The 25,430-nt window shown below is 38.5% G+C and overlaps 1 protein-coding gene across 4 annotated transcripts in view; it reads left to right on the plus strand.

Annotated features, from left to right (window-relative positions):
* The window catches only part of LOC124171890 (sialin-like), a 166,497-nt gene that overhangs the window by 116,824 nt on the left and 24,243 nt on the right, over window positions 1-25,430 (plus strand). For all 4 annotated transcript variants that reach the window (XM_046551279.1, XM_046551280.1, XM_046551278.1 and 1 more), the window contains 3 exons: window positions 1,864-2,123; window positions 17,678-17,911; window positions 21,523-21,607. In XM_046551279.1, coding sequence (XP_046407235.1) covers window positions 1,864-2,123; window positions 17,678-17,911; window positions 21,523-21,607 — 579 coding nt within the window. The remainder of the gene's footprint in view (window positions 1-1,863; window positions 2,124-17,677; window positions 17,912-21,522; window positions 21,608-25,430) is intronic.

Consider the following 25,430-nt stretch of genomic DNA (forward strand, 5'->3'; position numbering starts at 1 on the left):
TCGGTCGTCAACGTGGGCGCATTTTAACTAATTTTGAAAAATGTCAGCAGCGCGGCGATGATTGCTGGGCGATCCATTTATTCTAAAAAATTTCTATGTAATAATAATAATAATAATAGTAATAATTTCGATTATTTTCGTGGGCACTGGGCCCATGAGAAAATAAATGTACAGCTTTTTACGTTTTCAGCATTGGTAGATCAATCGAAGAAAGGAAGTAAATAAATAGAATTACAGACAAATGAAACCAGTGCAGATCGCCAAGAGCATGAAAACAATTCAGAAAAACAATATTTTCAACAAAAGAAAAAAATCCCACTTAGATAATACAGACCAATTACAAGAAACTCAGTTGATGATTCGTTATGACAGTAGTATCAAACAAGTAATTTTTTGTCAAAAAGAAACCGAAACATTAGGATAATACTGTGATTTAGCACAATTCTAAACTTAGTTAACCATTTATTTACATGTGTATCAATCCATGTAACAACAATAATAATAATTAGGCTAAACATGAATACAAACAAGAGGAATTCAACTTGAAGTTAAGGAGGCATTTGTTTGGAGCCGTGAGAAATAGCATCGAAAAGTTATGTTCATAATAGATCACAACATCACGAATGTAAGTTTCGGTAAACAACCTTGGGCACTTATTTCTACGTGAATTTAGATTCGCTATGCCAGTCAGCGATACAAGGAAGATTTTGAGGACCCACTTAAATATGCGGCGAGTGGCTACTTATCTGGAGGCCGGCTGATGAATCCTCTATTGTAATATTCGTTGTTAAAACAATGCTTACTTCAAGGCTCTCGAGTTGTGCTAATTGTGGATAACCTTTCTTGACGGAGCGAGAAATTATCGAATAGCGACATTCCGAAAAGACGACTTTTTGCACTACTGTGGAATGGCCTTATTTCGCCTAATAAAGAGTGCCTCAAGTAGGTTGGGACTGGTTTTGTCTCTTATCCAATCAGTCGAGGTCAGGGTGATACTCCTACCCTCCCACCATTTTCCAAATGATCTTTAGAAACTTATTTCAAAAACTTGCTCACAACTCTTTTCGTGACAAATTTATTAATGTTTTTTGGCCTTACATTGCGTAGTATAATAAGGTTTTGAAAATGAACTGCACATCAATTGCCTTTATCGTGATAAGAAAACTTTTTTAAGTGAACTGTAAACCCTCCCGTGGTTTTAAGTATTGCTAGAATGTTAATGTGCCTTAAGTTGCGTTTAGTTTTGCATCGCAGTTAAGCAATAGCTTATTCCTTATCACGAACATATTTAGAACAATACATCGCATCCGGAAAACCTCATACTGGATAGTCCAATCCTTGTGTATTTCTACGCGTTTCAATTTATTCAAGCCTATCTTGCCCTTCAGAAGTTGTACTGATCATGTAATAATAATTATAATGTTTATTGCTCCATATTATTTAAAAACAAATACATGAGCAAAAGATGAGGAGCTTTAATTAAACTGGAAGGCTGGATCTGTTTTTAGGTTACCATCATTATTTAATTATCTTCCATGCATTGGTTTCAATTGCGGAAAAAGAACATGTACCATCATTAACAAAAATAATATCTTTAATAAATATATTATTATAATTATCAAATTTGAATTAACGGAGTATTTCTTCAATTGAAGGATTAGTTTACAGCCAGTTTTTTTTTACATTTCTAGATAAATATGAAGATTTACCGCCCCTATGTACTCAGATGGTAATAAGTTGTAGGCTTTTCCGTATCTGAGGCATTTCCTTTTTTTATTTTATTGGATTTAATTTAATACTGTGTTTAATATGTTTTTTACTTCCGAGATATTGTCATGTAATCATTGTTTTCCTTCCTTTCAGAATTCATCCCGGCTAGGGTTGTGCTTTACTTTCTCTCATTCTCCGGATTTTTGGTTAGCTTCATGATGAGGACTGATATCAATCTTGCAATCGTCGCCATGGTACGCCTGTCTCCTTCAAGCGCCAATGATGTTTTGAGTGCTGCTGACAATATGACGTTTGTGGAGAATACAAGCATTGCCACAACAGCCGCATCGACAGCTTATTGCGAAAACTATTATGCAGATAGCTCATCGAATGTAACCGAAGCAGCTACAGAGGTAAGTCATTCGTCCCCTCATTAATACATAAAGACTAATTTAAATGATATATGGGTTAATCACTTACATTTAAGCATCGATGATGAATTCGGAGGAAGTGTTTGCTCGGCCGTTGACAGAATGGTGTAGTGCTTGTACTTGTACAACCTGAAAATAAAAGTTCATATTAGCTTGTATTTACATATACCTATTTCTAGTTTCAAGTGAAATCCGCAAGAATATAATATTCGTCCTCAGTGGTGGAGTGTTAATAAAGGAGTAGATTCTTGATAGAGACGGAGCAGACACTATTCTTGATTTTCTGGCGCGAGCCATCGCCGATTTCATGACAGCGGTTGTTGACATCGGAGATGCAGAAATTTGCCATTGCAATGCGAGGGCCTCTCCTGGTGGTGGCCGAGTAAATAATACCATTTTCAGCTGAAGCCGATCGAGGATAGAATGATTTATAGAAAAAAATAGCGAAAAATTAAATTATGAACGTAACGAAACGTTAGGTCCATGGAATAGAACTTCAAGGACGTACCTACTCATGAAAAATGGGAGGCAACTTTTGTATTTTTTCATGTGAAGGTTATGTGGAAATGGCAGGATGAGGAAAACTTATTTTTCATAATAACTAACTTCCCCATCCTTCTACCGAATGACAGTATTAATTTACGATTTCTGGTCGGAGTAAAGGTACCCATAACGGATGCCGTACTACTTATTATGAAAGGTAGCTATTCCCAAGTTAAATTTTTCCTTCTATCTCAAAATGGACAAATTTTAAATTGCTACTAATTTTTCATTAGCTGGTAATACTTTCATAATGATCAGGAAAGTATAAATTTGGCATAAACATGGTTTCACCGTGAAAACCATAAAGTCTGAGCATTTTTGATTCCCAATTAAGTACAGCTGAATAACACAAACATCTTTATAATGATACTATTTTGACAGTAGTAAACTATGATTACATCAAAGATTACGATTACGGTAAAGTAATGAGCATTAGAGGAACTTTGGCTTTTGAAGTAATATACGCTCACGGCTGTGAGACGTCAGAACCATGTTAAGTCTGTACTTGAGCTACTGGAAGATGAAGCGGATTATGCACACACTCAATATCGTATTGATAAACATGAATTATCTATTTATTCACATATGCATCCATTTTATTTTATTTATTTTATATTATTTTTGGGTAATATCTTGTGCAGCTTTTTCTTTTTTTTAATGCTGCACAAGATCTTAGTTTTACTTTCACTTTTTTCATTACTTACACTAATGATTTCCCTACGTTTGCACCAATTCTTGAATATGAGAGTGATTTGTTTGCTCCAGAAATAGTTAGTTTCACATCATCAAGTCATCTAATTCATTTGAGTCGTACATAATCCTTTAAGAACAAGGTATTATTTGAAGGAACGTATTTTTTTCACCCTGGAATGGCTTCTGGTGATAGTCATCTTGGTCTGAGGGGCCTTCCAACTATCTCCCATTTAATTTCTGAAATTCATCTGAAATCAAAATTATGATTCTCTGCTCTGATAAATTTTTCCCGGTGACTAGCTAAATCTGTCTAGTTTGATGTCAGTAACGGATAAATTCTAGATTTTCAATATCATTTCCTCAGATTTCATGATCACATAGGCTCGCATTTATCATTAGCGTCTCCTATTGGTTACGAACAAGCCTAAATGAATCTAGCAACTTCAGTTGCTAGTTCAAACATTCAATCTTTCAATCTTACGAAATTGGCGAAATCTCTCTTCATTTAAATATTTGTTCATCCAGGGATGTGTATAAAATGCTGAGTAACCTCAAGGGAATGGGATAAAATATTGCGTATTTGTATTTGTCACGCATTGATGGGATGAGGGAGCCTAAGGATTTTAGATCTTGGAAGCTCATAAAGATTTCCTATTTCCCATAGTTTGGTTCATTGCAAAATACCATAAATGATAGCCACGTGTAGCTAATAGCACCTACACTACTGTGGCCTAATGAAACCTTCTTCCTCTTCAATTACTTACTCTCCGCCTATTAAACATTTTTTTCTGAGCAATAGGCCACGGGGACATGCATGGAAGAATACCTCTCTTGGCTCCGCACTCCGCCAGCTTCTGTCGATTACGGTTAGCCACCTGAAGAGCCAATTTGTTCGTACCCTCAGCGTTCGCTATCACCTCATCCATTCTTCTTACCTTTTAGTTGCTCTCTCATTTAGCTTTGAATGTCTAATTGCAGTTTCTTTTTTAATTTTCTTGCTAACTAAGGGCGCGGGATAGAAGGGAAAGGAAAAAGTCTCGCGTCGAGGTCGGCATTGCATGGTATAGCTCTAAAGCCCGGAAATGGGTTTCACTACTTCGAATATGCGTTGTTTTACATGATTATTGTTGTGGATATAATATATGCATATTAAATGAATAAATTTAGAATATTGGAAAAGGATCTTGGGATAACCATTTCAACTGTTTCCCTTCATGTGAAAAATTGAAAACACAAATTCTGCGTCTTCTTTCTTAACGAATTTATTGCATCAACATTTATTTTAATTTGATTACGGTGCTGTAAATGGCTCCTTGGGGCTTGATTATCTTTGGGCATCACGTGCGATGAACCAACCTAATGGTCATTATTAACGTGTGAACATTTTTTTCTCTAATAACGATGATGTATTTGAAACCATTATCTCCAAGTATTGTGCTGTTAGCTGGAGATAATTTTACATCATGCATGCAATAAAGAAGAGTGGGGGTGCAGTTATGATTGGGCTTGATCGAAAATATCTCGTCATCTTTTACAACCCGTATAGGACCCTTTACCACCGTGAGCAGGATTTCCAAATGGAGGTGGGGGGTTTACCAGAGATTTTGGGGCCCTTCCGGGGTATGGTAAACACTCCAGTACAAAGTGGGTCCGGGGAAAATTTTGCATTTTTGCTGTTTAAAACGCGATTTTTAGGAATCCAAAAACAGTATTTTTTGTACGAGTATTTATAAAAATAAAAAATATTAAGTTTATGGCGCCTCTTTTAAAAGTTCAAGGGGGGATTGACACTCTGAACCCCCCTCCCATGGCTACGCCACTGCAACCCTGGCCATATTCACAACTTCCTTCCATTTTTCTTTGTCCTGATTTCTCTGATACTTTTCATCTCATACGTACCTCAGCTTCCTTAGATCATCTTCTACATCCTCCACATAGTTGGGATTAACGGCTAAAAAATCATCGATTAACATAAATTGTTTAAAATTTAGTTAACTATTTATTTAATCGTTATTTTTTACAAAGTTAAATTTTTACTTTTATTCGTTAAAAATATACATTAAGTGATTCAAAACTAACTTCAGTTTATATAATCAGTTAAAATTTGGTGAATGTTGATCTGTTCGAATTTGGGCGCTAAGCTTGTTCAAAAGACAAAGGGTAAAATAAAACGGTATCTAAGGGTACAATATAGCAGGCTAGTTGTGCAAGACTGCAATCAATAGACCCAGATGAATTCATCAAAACATAAAAGGGGTTTGGTGGATTGGCTGCTCAAATTTCGGAACGCAACCGCAGACAAGAATACCCGACGAATATCCTACTACTTCATTTTCCACTGTATGTCCCAGTCTTTTTTCCAGGTCCTTTTATACCCTTAAACTCTGGAGTGCAATTCTTCTAAACATCCACTCACGACTTTATCTTTCTTGTTATGGATGCGCGGCACATGACCTCTAGTGTTCATTCCTCCGGCATGTAATCTCATTTCCGTACCTCCATTATTAGCTTGTGTGGTTTGAAAGTGACTCCCCTCCATTTTTAAGCAATTTTGTCATTACTCCGTATTTTCCTTGGGATTTTTTGTTGTGCAATTGCACTATAGCATTTCCATCCTGAAAAAACTTTGGTCCTTTTATAATTTCTTCCTTTTCTTGATTCCTGCTGGTTATTTTTTCATCATCAGTACCTTCCACCCCTGCTGAAGAGAAATTCCTGAAAATGCTCCTAGCTCCTCCAAAACTCCTCCTCTTTCCCATTAAATTTCATTCTTTGTATTTGTAAAATGCCACTCAAGGTTGGAAGCTTTGCTTCATATATTTCGCGGGACCTCAGCCATCAAATTCTTCTAACATTTTTCTTTGCAATTTCCTTTCTTTTTTCTTGCACTCACTACCCTACACTCTTCTTTCGTCCTGGTGTTCTTCCGGGGCTATCTATGTATTATTCTGCAAAATCTACCCTTTTGTTTTTTTTACCTTATGAATTGCCAGCATTTCCCATCGTACCATTCCTCTTCTTTTGCTCACCTGCCTCTAGTCCACGGAAAACCACCGAGCATGAACTACCTCCGTGGCAGCTGTCGTCTGCGCTTGCTTCAACACCCTCCACTTTTCTTCCACACCCTTTCCTGTCCATAATCGTTGTATCATTTGTAAGTGCTCATTTACATGACAAATACCTAGCGGTGGGACAATCTTTTCGGGAACTTGGGCGAGGCAAGAGGAAGGCGTATTGGTTGGAGGAGGAGACATTCCGGAACCGTTTGCAGCAGCTTCTTCTATTGAAACCTGTACTTTCGGTGGTCGTGGCATAGCGAATCCACAATAGGGTGGTTTCCTTTTATTTTTTATTGCCTATATCGAAAGATTATTACTCCTGGAGTACGCATTTCACGCTTTTAGCTTTTTAAATGACGATATCTATTTTTCGCGATTAAATGAAAAGTGCTAAATTTCAAGCGCGCGAAAACGCGACGGCTAAGTATGAATGCTGGGAAAAGCCCGTGTGACGTCATTCTGGTTCCCGCTCTCGCCGTGTGAGGTGACCTTGGGGTGAGGGTATGTGCGACGCTGCGATGCAGGCTGCTAGCAGATAGAAGAGTACTCTGCTAGCAGGTAGCGCTTGGCTTAAATAAGGATTATTAATACCTTATCAAGCGAAGGAAACTTTCCGACCATAGGCAGTTTTAATAATTGATTATTAAGACATGTTTCCCCGAGCTCTGTGCCTCATGCATGCATTGGTAACCTCAGATGATGTTCGCCAAATTATCGGCGACACGTCAGCTGCTTGGGCGTTTCCTAACAAAGTCACTCTACTCAAATATAGTGCTTGAAGCTGCTACGAGATGTGAGGTACGATTTCTCGGGCGGCCAGGCGAGTATGACTGTACTCGATAATTAGCCGTCGGGCGTAGCCGTACGAGGTGTGTTCAGAATATAACGGGAATTTAAAAATTTCACGGGTTATAATTTTAAAGAGCCCGATTTTCAATTTTTTAAATTATTTTGGTATGCATGCCTTTGACGTATGATAAAAATGTCAGCTCTTTCCATTGTTTACTTTGTCATTGGCAGCCGCTAAGGTTAGGCGTGTTTTTATGAGCGCGGCGATTTTCGGATCACGCTTCATAGCCTGTTCGTGAATTTGTGACTAAAAACATCACTGTAACGGCCCCAGCCTCCATATTCGTCATACATAGCTCCGTGTGACTTTTTCCTATTTATAGCAATAAAGGGAACCTAAAAAGGCCGTCGTTTTACAGGAATGGATGGCATTAAAAGAAATCGTTGACAGAGCTAAAGGCTATCCCAAAGATCGAGTTTGAGAAGTGAGTCGAGCGTTGGAGGAAGCGCTGGCACAAGTACATAATTATCCAATGGAACTATTTTGAAGGTTTAAATGAATAAATAATTAATTTTCAAAATAGTAAATTTCTCGTTATTTTCTTAACACACCTCGCACTCGGGCGCAGATTTCAGATTACTCCGCTAATTGCGGACTCTTCGCCCATTTCTCCGTCAAAATCACGGGATCGGAAATGGCTCTCAATCCGGCGACCGATTGTGGGCGAGTACGGAAGCAGGCCTCTATTCTGCAGAGGTCAGTACTTCAATGGCTGGCTCGTGCTGAAAGTTAACGTGCTGCAGCTATTTCAGCCTCTCGAGGTGGTGGCAATGCCTGAGAAGGGTAGTATAATAGACCGGTAACGAAGTGGAAAATTTTCACTTCATTCATCTTTCATTAAAGAAATCGTTACTTTAATCCTTTGAAATGGTTATTTTCCAGCCATAGCAAATCTTAATATTACAAAACGCTCGGATATGAAATAGAATTACTGGAAAATTCGGTATATGTAACAATTGTGACAAAGTAGATGGTCATAGATGTATCACATCCTATTTTTAAGGGTGGTAAAATGCCTCATTTATTTTATAATGCTGCCTGCCTCATATCATTTGTTAATTTGCGCATTTTCGTCCGGAAAATGTAAAAAAAGGTAGAATAAGTAATAATGTACCCAACCTTAGTATCGTACACTTACCACAATTTACTAGTATTTATTTGTTGCAGTTCAATGTGCTTTCTTATAGGTTCAAACACCATGAAATATCGCAGGAGTCTTGCGAAATTTTGGGCCTCGCTGTTTGAGGCGCCGAAAATAGACTTTTTCATGCTGAGTAAAATTTAGGAATTATATTATGAATTTTGATATCGAATGCTTCCATAACGCATCACATATTATGTATATCTCGTATTAATTTAGTTTTTTTTCAGGGTCCTCTTTGGTAAAAATTCACTTTCATTGCAAGTTATCTCTTGAATTGTTTGCTCGAAATTACAATTAAAACTTTTTTCAAGTATTTTGATTCAGTTTTGACGCGAAACGATAATCTCCGGTTTTCACAACACGGATTTAATGCAGAGACTACCAATTAGCTTAAAAAAGCATTGAAAGTTCCTTACCGCGACGTTTCTTACGCTAGTGGAAATGTCCCCAGCGCGAAATTTTACAGAAAAACCCTTCAGAATGCATTTTTTGTATTTTATAGATTTATTATGTGTGCTACTTGTAATATATCAGTATATTCCAAAAAATATATCTTCGAAAATAAAATATGATTGAAAAACACCGTGGCCGGAAATCTCATACGACCAAACGTGGACATGGTGAATTTAGCATAATTTTGATCTTTGATAGTTGGAATGAATGAAAAAGATGAAAAATGGGAGAAGTATTTTTTGTTTGAAGTTTCCCAGTGATATTTATTACCGATTTAATTAATGAAAAGTTTCATTGTCTTCTCCGCAAATTTCGCCGCTTGAAGTTTAAGTGTCAACTATCGTCACTTGTCAACAGGGTCGTTCAATCAGACCCGCGATCGGAATTCATCGAAAGCATTCGTTTGATAGAAGGCAAATGTTAGTTACGTAGTAAAATCTTCCCCATTCAGTCAAATCTCTCGTATGTTCAAAAATAAGGAAACGCGAAAGTCTCCGCCTATTTTTCATAAGTTGATGGCGTCATTGGATATCTGGCCCATTATTGAGGTTAGGAGTCGCCCACAAGAGTTTGATGAAGAACGAACCACATAAGGTGCATGCACAATGTGCACTAGGCTGAGAAGTAGCAACACACTCGTCATGAGTCTGTTATCAACTTATCTGTGAAAAGAAGATAGCCTTCGAATTTTCGCCGCGAATACCTCCAAAATTCAGCGGCGGATCAAAAAACGTAAAAAATGTCTCTCTTCGTTATAAACTCTGTCATAATAGGCAATAATAAAAAGAAGGGAACGAGTCCATTATTGTGAGTTCATCGAGTTATTTTTAATAGTATGGAGAAGCCAGTGATGATTTGTTACATTTTCTATATGATAATGACATTACCTCTCACTTCGTTTTTGTGTGCCACTGTAAATTTTGTTAGCGTCTGTTAGCGTTTCAATTTCAATACATAAACTGAAAGTGATAGTTTCGATTTGTTTTTCCATATTTGTGGTGTTAATGTTGAAAAGATGCTTGCTCTAATGATAAATATAGTTTTTGATTACTTAATACACCTCCATTTAGAGGAATTTTTACGAAAACGAAGCAAATAAGTACCTTTTTGTGGTTAGAATGTGGTTGCGAATAGCTTGCCGGATTGAAAAACTCAAAAATATTAGAGGGAATTGAAAATAGAAAATTTATTCCTAACTTTGTTTCTAATTGCTCTTTAATGAATACAGTCACATATTTTGGCCCAAAATATTAATTAATTGGTATAAAATCCGACGATCCTAGCGATATGGAGTAGAATTAATCCATCATGGAATAACGTGATGTAGGTCTATGTTTACGAAAAAATAACTTTTAATGCGACCCGGGCTTGAATGTTAGTTTTTCATATTCTGGGTACATATGGTGCTAATTGAGACTAATTTATGGATATTTTAAGCAAAACGTGGGTGGATCAACTAATTGACTGGAATGAAAATTAAAAGCGTACGTCCTAAAGCCAATTAAATAGGAATTAAATTTTCCGGTATCGGTTTTTCAGTTGGCTAGGCAACCATCGTCGCGTGTCCTGTCTTAACCTCTTCGAGGACGGATTAAAACAAAATTGTTTGTTACCCTAGTGAAATAAAAATCTACATTGGAGAACCACCTTAATATTTAGCATCTTTTCAATTTTTCCAGAAATTAAGGGGGGTAGAGGGTGGCTGCTTCCACCCTTTTCTCCCTTTATCCGCCTTTGAGTGGGGGGTTGTTTGACACTTTTATTGGAAAAACACTAATTAACTTAATGGATTGAAGGGTGAATATGAAGGACGTAGACTCTCGATGAGTCAGGAAATTTGTATATTTTTATGTTTTGAGGATCTGTGATTGTTCCGAGGCGTCTAATTTCTTCCCGTTCAATTTAGTATGGCGCACTTTGACTTTAATAGCTGATTTTAATCGCTCTCTTTAGTATGTTTTTCCACCGTGGATATTGAGGTTCCTGGGGGGATGCACGTTTTATATTCATTGAATCATGCTCCAATGGCTTCCTAAATGCTATTTTTCTGGAAAATTTCCTTATACTTAATTAGTGCTGTGTTATCAGCCTTTATACAAAGGTATAGCGTAAGTGATTCTGGTTTACCTATAGTTGATCGGTGTTTATTGAATACAATAGAATTATTGCCTAAATTATTAAATTAATTTGGGAACATGAATGTTCTTTCATACAAAACTTTCGGAATCTTCCTAAGCCTGCGAACCATTCTTCTCCTCCGCATGAGTACGATGCAGACACTGCAAAATTGATAATCGATGCATGAAAGCAATTGAATAGCCCGAAGTTTCCCTTGTGCTTTCCTTATATGCCATTTATGATTTTTGCTGATTCGAGTTGTTTATCTATGCGTACACTTGCAACCTAAGTTTCTGGAGGAAGACTTCTTATTGCTGATGATTTCTTATAAATTCAGTAATCACGTGAGGCGCAAGGGATCATGGCTTGCCAACAGATGACTTAGTAGCCATTAATTGCTGATAGGAAACAAAATTACGCATAAAAATACACTCGTAAATGAAAATATTTCTCGCAGATGTGGAAAAACCTGCATTTCCGCTTCTGCGGGAGAGGTGGGCATATTGACGCCCTTGACGATTTTAGCAAAATTATATTGTATTGGAAGCGAGACATTAGTTTAGTTTACAAACGCTTGTACTGGGGTATCAGATTCTAGAGCGATAAAAACATTTGCCCCTGTTACAAACGATGGTTACGATTAATTATATTGTTATTCTTAACGATTACTCTGACTTCACAGGAAATACGAAGCTATCGAATAAGTATTTATACGAATGTCCAAAAATATTTCTTTTCTTGTATAGCACTATGGTTTTTTGTTCATTACTCTCGCCCGTTTTATAGCCTCTGGTTCAAAGAGGAATCGTTTTTACCTAGCACATGGCTCGAGGTAGGAGTAATTGTCGATTATGACGCGCGGCCCGACCTTGCGATAATGGCCGTACTGCTAGTCCGATTTTCGTTCTCAGACGCGTGCAAGTCGGTCCTTTTTGCAGACGAATGAATTCTGGCCGCGAACCGGCTGCGTCACCTGCCGAGCAATGCCCCCTGGAATGCACTAACACTTCACTCGCATCATCGGATTCTCGTTCACGCGGTTACTGATACTCTTAGCTATGACTTATACAGACCTGCCTTCGAGGTATGTGCTAAAATTCTCCTTTTCAAGAAAATTTCAAGAATTTGTTTCTATTTGATTTCTGTCTTCTCATGTTGGAAGCGATGCGTCACTCTTTGTAATTGGAGGACAAAGGAAAGGGTATTGCATAGAGGAAGCTCCAGTATGTCCCGTTGAAGTTTGATTTTTGTTGCCACGTAGTGCGCGTTTTAATTATTTTCAAAATGTCCGCAGCACGGCGATGATTGCAAAGCGATCCATAAATTCTCAAAAGTTCCAACCGAGTATTTCTACTCGCGAGGAATAGCATTGATAAGTTCTGAATTTGGAAGATCAAATCATCACGAATATACATTTCAGCGAACGGACCTAATTATTGTTTATTTCTCCGTGAAATTCTGCTCGTCAGTGACGCTAGTGGCGACTTCTGTAAACCATTTAAATCCGCGTTGAGTGCGAACACATCCAGGGGCCGATTAGAGAATCCTCTTTTGTAATATTCGTGGACAAAGGGATGAAAAGCGTTTCTCTCACCATGCTTGCCTTGAACAAATCGTGATATCCGACTTAACCCCACAACTTGTAGCAGAGAATGCCTCTGTCGAGGTCATGAACTACTCGTGATGGATCTGAGCTCGAATATTACGATGGAGAAATCTCCAGTCGACCCCTAGGCATGTAGTCACCCACTGCGCAATTGAACGGGTTAACAGAAGTTGTCACTTTCGTAGCTGACAGGCGGAGCGATCCGAATTTAGAATCTGAAGAGAAAGAAACTAAAATTATGACTTTTAATCGAAATGCAAATTCGTGATTGTGGTATCAAATAGATAACTTTTAATTCTATCTCTCACGTTTGTAAATACAGTAAAACTCGCTTATAACGAATCTCAGGGGGCCATCGTTCAAGTTTTTTTTATAAACGGGATTTCGTTACATTCTAAGTAAAGGATTTTTCTTATGCATCGCAAGATTGCCGGCTATTATTCCGTAAATCGTCTGTATTGAAGCAACATATCCGTAACAATTGACTATCGTCCCACCCTTTCCATCAAACGGATGTAAAGGGAAGGATTTTAAGATCAACGGTAGAACTACGTGTTGGGCACACGTGAGAACAACGGATGATAAGTTAAGGGACGGTTTAGTACCGAAGATGGCCTTCATTTCTTTATAAAAGAGGAAGTAATTCCCCAAGGCACTAAAGAATAGTTAGTAATAGCGGGGATATCTTATCATCCCAACTCGTTACATGCGGGAAAATTAACATTCGCGACCGTAGTCCGAAGTTCAACGGAGCGGAAACTCACCTCGTTGTAGGCGGGATTTGGTTACATGCTTCATCGTTATAAGCGATTTTTACTTTAATATTTAATAAATTGAGAATGACTGAATATTTCTTACCCCCCCCCCCCCCCCCCCATTGCGCTGCAGAAATTTTCAACAACCGATTAACGTGGGTTCTGTGTTGTGAAATATTAATGGAAGATGAGGGAAGTTTTATGAAAATTATCCCTTTTTATTCAAGACAATGAATAGAAATGCAATGGCTTCCATTCAAATATTCTTTTGAAGCCGTCATTGCTATTGATTTTTGCTATCACACTTACATTTACTTAGTACGTGCTGAAATTTATTATGACTCGTTATTTCTCGTCAATAGACTGGAGAATATAGCTGGTATCATAATTTCGTACCAATTTATTTGCTATTGTTGCAGCGTTAAAAAAACTAAATTCTCTTATAACTTAAGCCGTTTTATTTATCAAATTTTATTCGTGGATAAAAGTGTATCTGGTTGTGATGCTGCATGGGAGATACCCTTTGTCCCTTGTCAAATTCGATGGACGCTTAGCTGTTTCGCCATGATCAAAGAAATGGATGTGTTGTGAAACCTCTCTCTCTCTCTATAGCACGTAATTTGCTTTTCCACTAACAAGCAAACCACCCCTTGATATGAAGTATCCTCCTCTATCCTCCCTCCTAAATTGGCGCTAATTTTACTCAAACACGTATAAATTGATCATCTCGTATTTTCGCCTATGGCGTTTGGCGTACAATCGAATTGCAGTTTGATGTCAATTTGTCTGTTGTAAAAAATCCACTGGAGAGACGAACTTCTTGGTGAATCCATTTGTTCAAATACTTAGTACAAAATGTGAAATTGGGGATCGGATTATTGTGGTGGCTAGAGTGTTGGCTTCCCACCCAGAGGGCCCAGGTTCAAGTCCCGGCATTGGGAGATATTTTTCAGAAACTCCCTGATCACTGCACGAGTTCACTGGGGAGGGCATTTCAAGGACAGCTCTCCGTCTGTCGGATGGGGGGCGTTAAACCATGGTTCCACCAGCGCCTTTCGTTAAGCGCGCGCTAGTGCCAACGCCTGGTTTCTCTCCGGCCTTCCTTCCCGGAAGAATTCTTAGAGCAAATGACTTAAGCTGTCGATCGCCTCCTCCAAATACCATACTAATCTGAAATCGTGATTTGAGTCTAGGGCAAGGCGAAGTCATGGCATGGAACCCAGTCATGGTACTATGTAATATTCCTTTATTTCCCTATACATACCTAAAATAACTAAATTATATATCACCGCAAATGATAAGAAGCTCTCTGCGTAACCCAGCGGTCGCGTCTCCAGTTGGTTCATAGCATATGGAACCCCACTTGTCAATCCACGTTTTTAAGAAAATTACCTTCCTTTCAACGGAAATCCGATTTTCTTCTATGCCTGAAACTCATTTGAGTGTTTATCAGTCTTTGACGCTATTTCTGAAGCCTTGAATATGTTTGTTGATCAACGATCGCTGTTATTCCAGTGGACATATTTGATGCCTCTGAGCTAGCCAAGGGGACTACACAGAGTATTCCATTTCAAAGGAGGTTGATTTCTGTTGCCACTTCAGTCGCTTTTTAATCGGTTTTCTAAAGTGTCGGCAGCCTTCCATTGTTCCCCTATGCATGCCTTAAATAACTAAATTTTATATCACCCTTCAATGATATAAAATATGATGACCATAGCGAACCACTTTTTTCCCCAGTGGTTTTCAGTGGTTTTGAGCGAACCACTTTTTTCCTGTATACTGCGATATAGTATTCGCAGTTGCGAGGAATAGCATTGAAAAGTTATTGATAAAATAGATCACTTAATTAGGAATATAAATGAAGTTATCTCCATAAGCTGAGCAAAAATTATTTTTGTTGTGGACTTCGAAAATGAATGTAGAAAAGCTTGCTATTACCTGCTGTCTTTCACCGCAAACAAAATTTAATCGCCTAGTTAATGGCAATTTTATTTCCATGTCTTTCATGTTCTGATAGGTTGTTTGCATATCGTTTTCATCTTCCTTGTCACCCAATTGTGTTATGAATAGTGCATGAAGCTGTGAGAAAATTATAGAAATTAGCTATTTGTATCAACCAGCGTGATTATCGACTCAAAATTTTAAATGTCAGTATTGAAAATGTTGGCAATGCGAAACACAGTAATTATCTGTTTTATTTGCAATTTGGAGGGAGGTATTTATGTGGAAGAGCATTGACGCGTAATGAATCAGTTATATGAACTTAAAGGCGTGTTAATTGCTTATATGACTCGCATTTTAGTTTTATTTTCAAAGTCTGGATGTTTTTCTTTTTGATCCTGTTCTTCGATTTATAATGAACTAAGAAACACTAAAGCTATTCGTGAAAGTGTCGGAGTCGAGTTATTGATCTTTGATAGGAAATCTTGAGGCTTAAGTTTTCTTTGCGATGAAAGTCTGGGTAGTGTATTAAATTTTGAGGTTACCAGCGGTATTCGCTACCCCCGACCCTTCCGACGGATAATTTTTCGTCGAAGGAATTTGATTTTTAAATGGATAACTTTTAAACAGCTTTGTAAATTCTATATCGTAGTTTTCCAAGTGATACAAATATTTTTTTCTTCGCTGTGCAGTGGCTAACATTCTGTGGTGGCTCATCTATAAAAATTCACAATTGGGATCTCGATTTCAGCATAATTATCTTCGCCTTAAATATGCCGATTTATCGGAGCATTCCCTATCAGACGAATATTATGACAGACACTGTCATTGCTTATTTCCATTATTTACACCTTGTGTACTCTTAGAAGACCAAAAAGGTCAGAAATAGATTATTTATTTTTGATCGTATTTTCATTTTAGTTTAGTAGAGACAAACACAAGAGGATGTCAACTGACGTCATGTGCCGAGTCGCCAGTGGCACTGCGTTTTCACCTTCATCAACGCATATGAAATATTAATTACTAAATGAATTAAAGTATTATAAGAGCTTTTAACTGAGCTTTAATTTCCTTATCCTTACTGAATTTCTTTAATGATTAGCAGACAGCCTAATATAGCAACCCAATCCAAGAGATTGCAACACTGGAAGTGTAAAACGTTTTTCGGTGTTATCTCTTAATTGACCCGGTTTCTGCGGAACTCACTAAAGGAGAACTTAATACCGGCAAATTGTGCTGTCACAAGCAGCCATAATTTCAATGTTTCCACGAATGAAGGAAGTAATTGCGCTCACGTCATTGAACTCTATATTCTCTGACAGCTTGATTTTTTTCCTCCGTATAGAAGCTGACGGCTGGGTAATCCATAGATTTAAGTCAATGGCCGCATCTGTAATAATACGAATAAGACTAATTCAAATAAATATTTATGGCTTCGAAGAGTTGCCGGTAAAAACTGGATTGTGAAAAAAAGTCTATGACGTTTAGCTAAGCATGGAATATAATATGCTCCTATATCAGAAAAAAATATGGTAGTTATAGGCCTTAATGCATTCAGCGGCCGTAACTGCGTTTATTTCTTCTCTTTTCGTCGACGAAACATGGAAAGCATTTGACGTAGCCAGTGGAGCTTTCTTATGCATGTATTATCCATTAAAACATATTTTGATAGTATATGCTATCAAATGGAAAATTTGATAATTTTTTATGTGATGGAATTATGAGTGATTACAATTCGTCCCGTGAATTGCTGCTAATATTCATCAAAAACCAAACACTGCAAATATTTTCCCCTGAAAGTGACGTATTAATGCAACCATATTTGCAGGGTTGACTATCTATAGCCGCTTCTACCGGATCTAGACTGACTATCATTCATGCCTGAGAGTTCTTTGTCTATTTGGAAAGAAAGTTTCAGTTCATACCATGTCTATCGAGTGCTTTTACATTATATTTCTTCTTGTAGGTTTCTATTAAGGGACTCCATTAAAGGAGGCCTTAGAACATGGTTGTTAAGGAATCTGTTGCCGTTTCGCGCGCATTTTATTTGTCGGCGCCACTAGGCAACTGCATCTCGTTCATTGTGACTTTCGCCATTAACCGTGGTGGAAGTGATCTTTTTTAGTTGACAATCGTCTCGGATGAGGTAAATGTGTGGTTTATATGATTTATTGGCTCAGTTACAGACGTGTATTTCCTCGTGAAAAGTGGGTACAGATGACTGGTAGCGCCGCGAGTGGCGATTTTGTAATACGATTTTAATGCGCGCGTAGCGATAACAATTCTAGTGGCAGACTTGAGATTCCTCTAATGTAATATTCGTGGTTTGTATTGTGGAAAGGTGGTTAATTTCGTCTCTTTTGTTCCATTCCAGGAAGGGGAGTTTGATTGGGATTCTCCCACCCAGTCTGCCATTTTGGGATCATTTTATTGGTGCTACATCCTGTCGCAAGTCGTGGGAGGGGTGTTGACTCAGCATTTCGGAACCAAGGCTGTGTTTGGCGGCTCTCAACTCATCACCGCCCTCTGCTCTCTGCTCATCCCCTATGGTGCTGGCATCCATTTTTCCGTTCTAATTGTTCTGCGATCTATTCAAGGAATTGCTTCCGTAAGTAAAAACTTTTTTTTATACTGATAACTTCAGGCTTTACTTTTTGAAACCTCTCCATATTGGAAATAAAGAAATAAAACTTTTTATTCGCCATTATTTTAATATGGGCACGACCCGGGTTTTGTAACGTGGTTACATCGTCAGGTGACTGATCTTACATGCATCCTATATTTATACACACATATGACAGTGAGGACATCTATCGGAAAGGGAAAGCACTGGCTGAGAGGGCGGGGGTTAAGCACCGAATGGAATGGGGGGAAGGGGCAGCATTTGATTTGATTTGGGACTAGGATTTTTTTCCTGTGAGGATAGGTATCTGACCAGCGAGGGGAGGGCGGGGTTAAAGTGGGTGAGGAGACGAGAGCTAATGAAGGTAGCGGTGTTGGGGAAGAAAGAGAGGATTAGCGGGGTACACTGAGTTATCCAAATCACAATAGTCTATGGTAGGTAATTGAGTCCGGCTGTAGATGGTGCGGGTATGGGTTAATGATTTCCTCGAAGGACATGGATCACTGGGGAATTTTGGTAGAAGCACTGCGTAGTATCCTGTCTTGGAAATGTTAATGTTTTTTTGTTTTTTTTTGTTTATGGTCTGGTGGAATAAGTGTACTTCGTAATTATATCGCCTCTTGGGCGCAAAATGGGGGCCGCCGGAACTTTTTACCTGAGTGGACCTAGCGGGATGATGTAGCGAAAAAAGCGCACAGTTAACCCTTTTGAAGTTACAAAAGGAATCCGGCCCCTTTCTTCTTAGAAACAAGGAATGTTATGCGCACACGAAATAAGAGGTGCATGTATTTTTGTGGTTACGCCTCTGCTTGCTTTGCTTGAACTGCGCGCTTTCTTTTACCGTTTCCTTCCTCTTGCTATTGTATATTGATGGCTCGCCTCCAATATTCCAACTCCAAGTATTCATTTCCTGGTTACGTAACCTCTACCCTAAAGTGTCACATTGGCCCTTCTGCGTTACCTTCGCGCGTATCCATATTTACGCTTTATTCTCTGCGCGCTTCGTTCGCATAAACCACGAGAGACCCTTCGTCTCGCCTAACTCTCACTAAATTTAGTGTCGAGCTCAGATTATCGGGATCGGGATGATAAATAATCATATTTTTGAAAGCTTCAATCCATATATATAAAGGAAAGTCGAAAATAGTGTTAGTTACACCATTTGTTACTCGAGAACGGCTGTACTGATTTGAATGATATTTGGCTTTTTGGATTCGTCTCAGCCCCGGATAACGGAATCGACATTTTAAAAACTGTAACTGTTTACGAAAAAATAAATCTTGATGTTAAGGTTATTTTTGTAGGAGTTGGTAACACTGCAAAAGCTATAAAGCTGGTCAAAACTAGATAGGTTGTTTTGTGTTAACCAATTTAATGACTGAGCTTCTTAACGATATTTAAAACGTATTTTAAATATTAAAATAATATTAAATTCATTTAATTCAAGCTGTGCGCAGCTTGAAATTGAGATGTCAGCAAACAAGTCTCTACCGTGTGTTTATACATATCTCCAAGCAATTGTTGAGTAACAGTAATGGCCGTGTAACTGTCGACGAATCGAGCGGATTGATTTCATTTCCTCGGAAGTTTTGTAATTCGTATCATCGAAATGTGAGCTTATCAACAAAGTGCTCACGAACATGATTGATAACAAAAAATATCACAAATGGTTGATCGAGTGAGGAATTTTGGTGGCTACGAACGAAGATGTGGATGAATGGAACTTGTTAAATCAGGATCAAATAGCTTTTACTCTGCATTAATTCCAATCTATTGACTAAGTTACAAAGAAAGACGAAGTCACTAACTATCCATCTGAATTTTTAAAGTCCGTAGAATTGCTGGAAGTTGGGCCGTGGTAATTACCACGGTCAAAAAGCATTGATTTCCTAGCTAAGAATATTTTTTATTGACCAAATTCTACTTGGATACACTCATAAAGTACTTGATAACTCGTGATATATTATAGGGTTGGGCGTATTCTTTTGATCATCATGTCGGAATTGTTTGTTTTGCACTTGGCGAGTCGATCTATATACACCGCGGTGTCTGCTGAAGAAGAGAGAGAAAGGTTTATGGAGAATGGATCATTTGGAATCAAACTCTTTCGAGCCCACGCTCCGGAAACCGGGATTTGAAGCCTTTTTTCTTTTGTTTTTCAAGAAGCAGTGACTCCATCCCAACACCTTACGTGCGGCAGTTTGGTGTTCTGGTTCTGCAGAAGAATGATAGATGGCGTCCAGACCACGCTATTTTTTTCTGTGAATAACCCGTAGCTGTGAAGCTAATTTTTTAAATCCTAATTTATATTTATATCAATTGAATGGTTTGCGGCGTAACTTCGTGAAATTGTCTCATATTAGAATGAAAAAACTTTGTAAATTTCACATTAATTTTATTAACACGACCAGTTTCATCGCTGCGCGACATCATCAGGTGCATATGCAGGAAATGACACCCTTCATTACTGACCACAATCCTAACCCTTACCCCACCCCCCCACCTAACGACTTAGTGTGACACACCTAGCCATCCTCTTCCTGGGTTTTTCCCCCCACCTTCCCTCGCTCTCACTCAACCACCCCCTCTTGTCCAGCACCCGCCCCTATGTATCCCAGGGTATTTAAGACTGTCATTTCCTGTATATGCACCTGATGAGGTCGCGCAGCGATGAAACTGGTCGTGTTAATAAAATTAATGTGAAATTTACAAAGTTTTTTCATTCTATTATATTTTGTATATAATTTTTGCTATAAACTGCCCTTCAACCGCATCGATGTCTTTTCCCGAATTTACTTCCCAACCCCAATATTTTATCCGCAATAATTTTCATTCACGGTGTCTTCTTCCACGATTCACGGTTAGAATAATAAAACGGATGCAAAGAGCACGAAAAAATGACTACAACACTTCGGGTTCCAAAGCTACACGCTAATTTCCGCGCTAATTTTTTCTATGAACGCCGCCATTGACGTGTGGTTGCTGGAATCTCATGCTAAGTGCTCCCTTTGGATAATTTATTGCTATTTTTTCTATAAACCGGCCTTAGCTGGAGAATTCGTCTTGCCAACCTTCCTGAGCACACCGATGGCCCGGGAGGATTATTTATTCCGTACTTCATGAACATCAGAAGGGATTCTTCAATGCATACTTATAATTTTCTAAAATATTTCCCCATCATATACGGTATTCCTATAAGATCGAGTTAATGTTGTAGTTAGAGTATTGACTTCTCATTACGAGGGTCCGGGTTCAGGTCCCAGCCGTTGTTAATACTTGATGAGAAGCCCGATGTCTGCTTCGCAGCTTTTAGGAGGTCATGTACGTACTGCTGCTCCCACGGCGCCTTCAAGATGACAAATACCAGGTTCCCTTTCCTCTTCTCTCAGGGCGTTTATGATCATGGTGCATGTCCCCAAGAATTATTATTTATTGAATATTATTCAATATATATTTACTCATGGTACTTTAACCTTGGAACTATAAACATGTTCTTGTGTATGTTGAAGCATGCTGTTATCAAAATAAAAATAAAATTTTTTTTTCCAGGGTTGATTTAATTTCGTTGTTTTAAACTATTTTATTTTATTTTTCAGGGGCTAACGTGGCCAGCCATGTATGCAATTGTTGGTCATTGGATTCCTACTTCGGAAAGGAGTAGATTTATGTCTTCTTTCCAAGGTAATATTCTATCAAAGGTTCTAGCTAATTACCATTGGAAGTTACGACGGAAAATATTCTCCCCCATACAGCCATTCTTTCATAATATCAAAGCAAGAAAACTTGCTGCCTTCTCCCGAGCGTTACTGCCCTCTTTTGTGTGCGTATTATTATTAGGTGAGGTCATTAGAGATCTGTTGGTGTGTGCTTAACACTGATTGGAATTACTACAATTTTCGAACGGTTGATTCCGATGGATTGTTAAGCGATCGGAATTTGTTTTCTTGAAAAATTTCACCCGAAAATCATAAATATAGCGGCAAAGTTCGTTATCATAATGCCGACATTTAAATTCGTCATTGTTTTTTTTTGCCGAAACGGCCGTAGTTTTTAAGGATTAGTCTTCATAGGCGTTTTTTTTAATAAACTCCATTGAATTCCGATTGAAAATTTTATAACGGTAGGGCTCGAGAACGATTTGATCGTTGGATCATTCTTCCTCATAGAATGATTCTCCAAAGTCGTTAGAACATTAATAGCTTTGCTTGGTTTCGCTTTTTAGTAGGGCCCTCTTCGCTTCTATAGCGTTGAGGTGTTTTTCCCTGTCCCGTTCCTTCCGCTCCTATCCTTTCCCAGAGGCGTCGTCGGGCTCCTATCGTGGCGGCGCCTCTTTCCTTTTCCCTTCCTCTCCAGCCCCTCCCCGGGTGATCGGGCGTATAAGCCACTGGCTTGGTTCCCGGCCCCGGTGCGTTGTATCCTCGAAGGGTTCGCCCTGAACCCTCATACTCTTTGTAGGACTCGAGCAGCAGTGCTTAATAATATTCTATTTTGGGCAAATTTCGGATCAAAAACCGTGATATCAGTCAACAAAGAGAAAGTAAGAGGGTAAGTGCCTCTGCGCTAGTTGGCACCCAAGGGGATGTATCACGGGCAGTCGCCGCAAAGGGAAAAACAAATACGGGGACAGAGACTGCCCGATCCCTGCATGAGTGTTGTGTGGAGGACATTTCAAGCGCAACACTTCGTCCGTCGGATGGGACGTTAAGCCGTGGTCCCCTTGGCGCCTTTCGTTAAGAGCAGGCTAATGCCGACGCCGGGTTTCTCTCCACCCTTCCTTCAATTCCCTTCCCTCATGGCGCAAATGACCTCAGCTGTCGGTCGCCTCCTCCAAATACCATACCATACGAAACAATTTCCCATTATTAAGAGTGGTCGGGTAGGTTACTAACTATTGTAACTCCTGATACGAAAAGTCATGTTATCGGATCCAAATGTACGTGATTGTTTGGTAAACATCTCCAAAGTTTTACTTATGCATTTGTTACAGAAAAACTACTCTTTATCAATTTTGTACTCGGCTCTATCCAGCCTGTGGTCCGTTTTTAAAGGTGACAATGCAACAATTGAAGCCGTTCAAATATATATGCTTTCCCATTTCTATCCCTGTGATGGTTAAGACTTCTCCACCAAGCCACAGATGTTATGTCCACGGTATTTCAACATTCTTCTCCTCGCGATTTCAATTATTTTTAGTGTAATGATCGTAACGGTATAATAGTTCAAACTTGATCCTCATATTAAGTGAGCAGGGTGGACTTTATAAGAAACCTCTTTCATTTAGTTAAAATATTTTGTTACATGTGTGCCATCAATTCTATTCTATTTGATTGAAATTGGCATATCTCCAACAGCACAGGCAACATAAGCTCTTTGAGTAGCTCTGATATTATGCTCTGCTACAGAAATAATACGAGAGTACAATGCCGAAGTGTTTAGCCGTCCGATTTTTTCTCCAAGTAGCAGTTCTACCACGAGTAATATTGTTGTGCTTATTACCTTATTTTCTTACCCAAATTAAGGCGTGGAAACAGGAGCGTACTGAAAGCAGTTTATTATATTCCTTCTTATTTACATACAAGTTGAATGGATGACCTTTAATTCTCCTCCTATGCGAAGAAATGAAAGCCCTATTTCCTTCAAGTAGGTCAGTAAGATTGGCGGAGCGCAAGACGGAATTCGCCGGAAATTTCCTTTTATACCCAGGGAATTCCAGGAACCAAGGCGTTCAAGGAATTCGAGGTATTAGTTCCATCATTTTTGGCCTCAATAAGGTCGGCAAACCTCATGAATTCGTCGGGGGCGGAATGGCTCCGTCCTTTTATCACGTGCGGGACTTTCCCGTTGTCATGAGAGCGAATATGAAGATTAAATAATGGAATCGAAGTTTATTTTTTTCCTAATAAACTATCGAGGATAGTAATAGTGATATTTTTCATAAAATCTACAGTGAGCAAAAACCTTGTGGCAGAGGTCACCGAATTATCCCTAAGAGTCGAAATATTTCAAGTTTTGCTTTCATTAAAATAATTTCAGCATACTCGTAAATATAATACATGATTAATTCAAATACTCTATAGAGTTTGGAAATTAGTGATAAGAACTTGAACAAAAAGAAACAAATCGATGGAAAAGAGCAGAGAAATATTCAGAAATGTTCACAAAAAGATTCTACGAAAAGGATTCATTTAGGAAAATATTTTTATGGATTGTATTACTCAGTGACCTAGTGTTGTTGAGTCGTTAGGAACAATCGTTTTCAAATGGTGATGATGTTTATCGATATTACCTCGAAGGGAATATTGTAAAAAGTTAAGTAAAATCATTGGCCAATTCAATCGTGCCCTTCATAAGCGACTCACATCTGTTCCTACAATGAGCTTCAAAAATAGCTTCTGAGTGAAAGATGACATTTTGGGAGCGAGCATATGAATCCCTTGAATTGGAAACAAATGCTAATGTTTCGCGGACAATGGTGGAGGTAAATATACCTGGCAGGCAGGCAGCCGCCGGTCCATATTCACACTGGTGGTTGACCTTCTACTGCGCGCTAAATCCGTCAATATACATTTTTTGTGGGGATTTTAACAAAAACTTTTCCTATGATGCCAGTTTGAGCAGAATCCTAAGTCTTGGCAACGTTTTCCTGAAAATAGATATCCATATTAAAATTTAGAAAATTAATGAAAAATCGAGTTCAAATACATCCTCCATTATCATAATATTGTATTATTGATCTCCCACATGTTTGTAAAATTCCATTCAATATTAATAATTTATTACAGTCAACTAGTTTCGCTGCTCTGCAGGATCATCAGGACTGAATACATAGTAACCGTTGTTAGAGTTTGTTTTGAGTTATCCGCGAGAGGTCAAGGAGGGGGAAATAGAAGTCGAAAAATGTGGTCATTAGTAATGGGAGTGTCAGCTTTATTAGCCATACATAGTTTGATGTAAAAAATCCATCCAAAATGTATGCACAAAGTTCAATTACTTTTCGGTGATGATGGAATTCGACAAAGTCTCAGCCTCTACAATATTTTTAATAAAAATAGAGCGTTTTAACTCCTTTACTCCGTTTTTATGTTTGAGCAACCGCTTTCCTGGAAAAACATAATTTAGTGTGGAATACGGCCGCGCGCTTTACCCTAAATTCTGCGCCAGTCACTTACGAGGCGCAGTCACCGTCAGCTGATTGGTCCTGCGTCACTCAATACCCAATGTTCTCCTCGCATCTTTCCTAGCAAGAGATGAGGTAGCAATTTTATGTGGAAAAACTGTCAGAATTTCACAAACCTGTAGACCAAACATGTAATTCACTCGGGTGCAGATTATATTTTTTATAGTGCCGTACTCTTTCATAAATATTTCACCAAAATCAGTGCTTGAATTGTGTACTTGTGGTTGAAATCGAAAATCCGATACATTTGTTCATAGTAAGTCTCGCCTAATAGACATTGTGTGGCAATCTGATGCGGACGGATATTTAGCTGGGTTATAGTTTTTG

The sequence above is a fragment of the Ischnura elegans genome, chromosome X, assembly GCF_921293095.1.
Source record: "Ischnura elegans chromosome X, ioIscEleg1.1, whole genome shotgun sequence".
Classification (NCBI taxonomy): domain Eukaryota; kingdom Metazoa; phylum Arthropoda; class Insecta; order Odonata; family Coenagrionidae; genus Ischnura; species Ischnura elegans.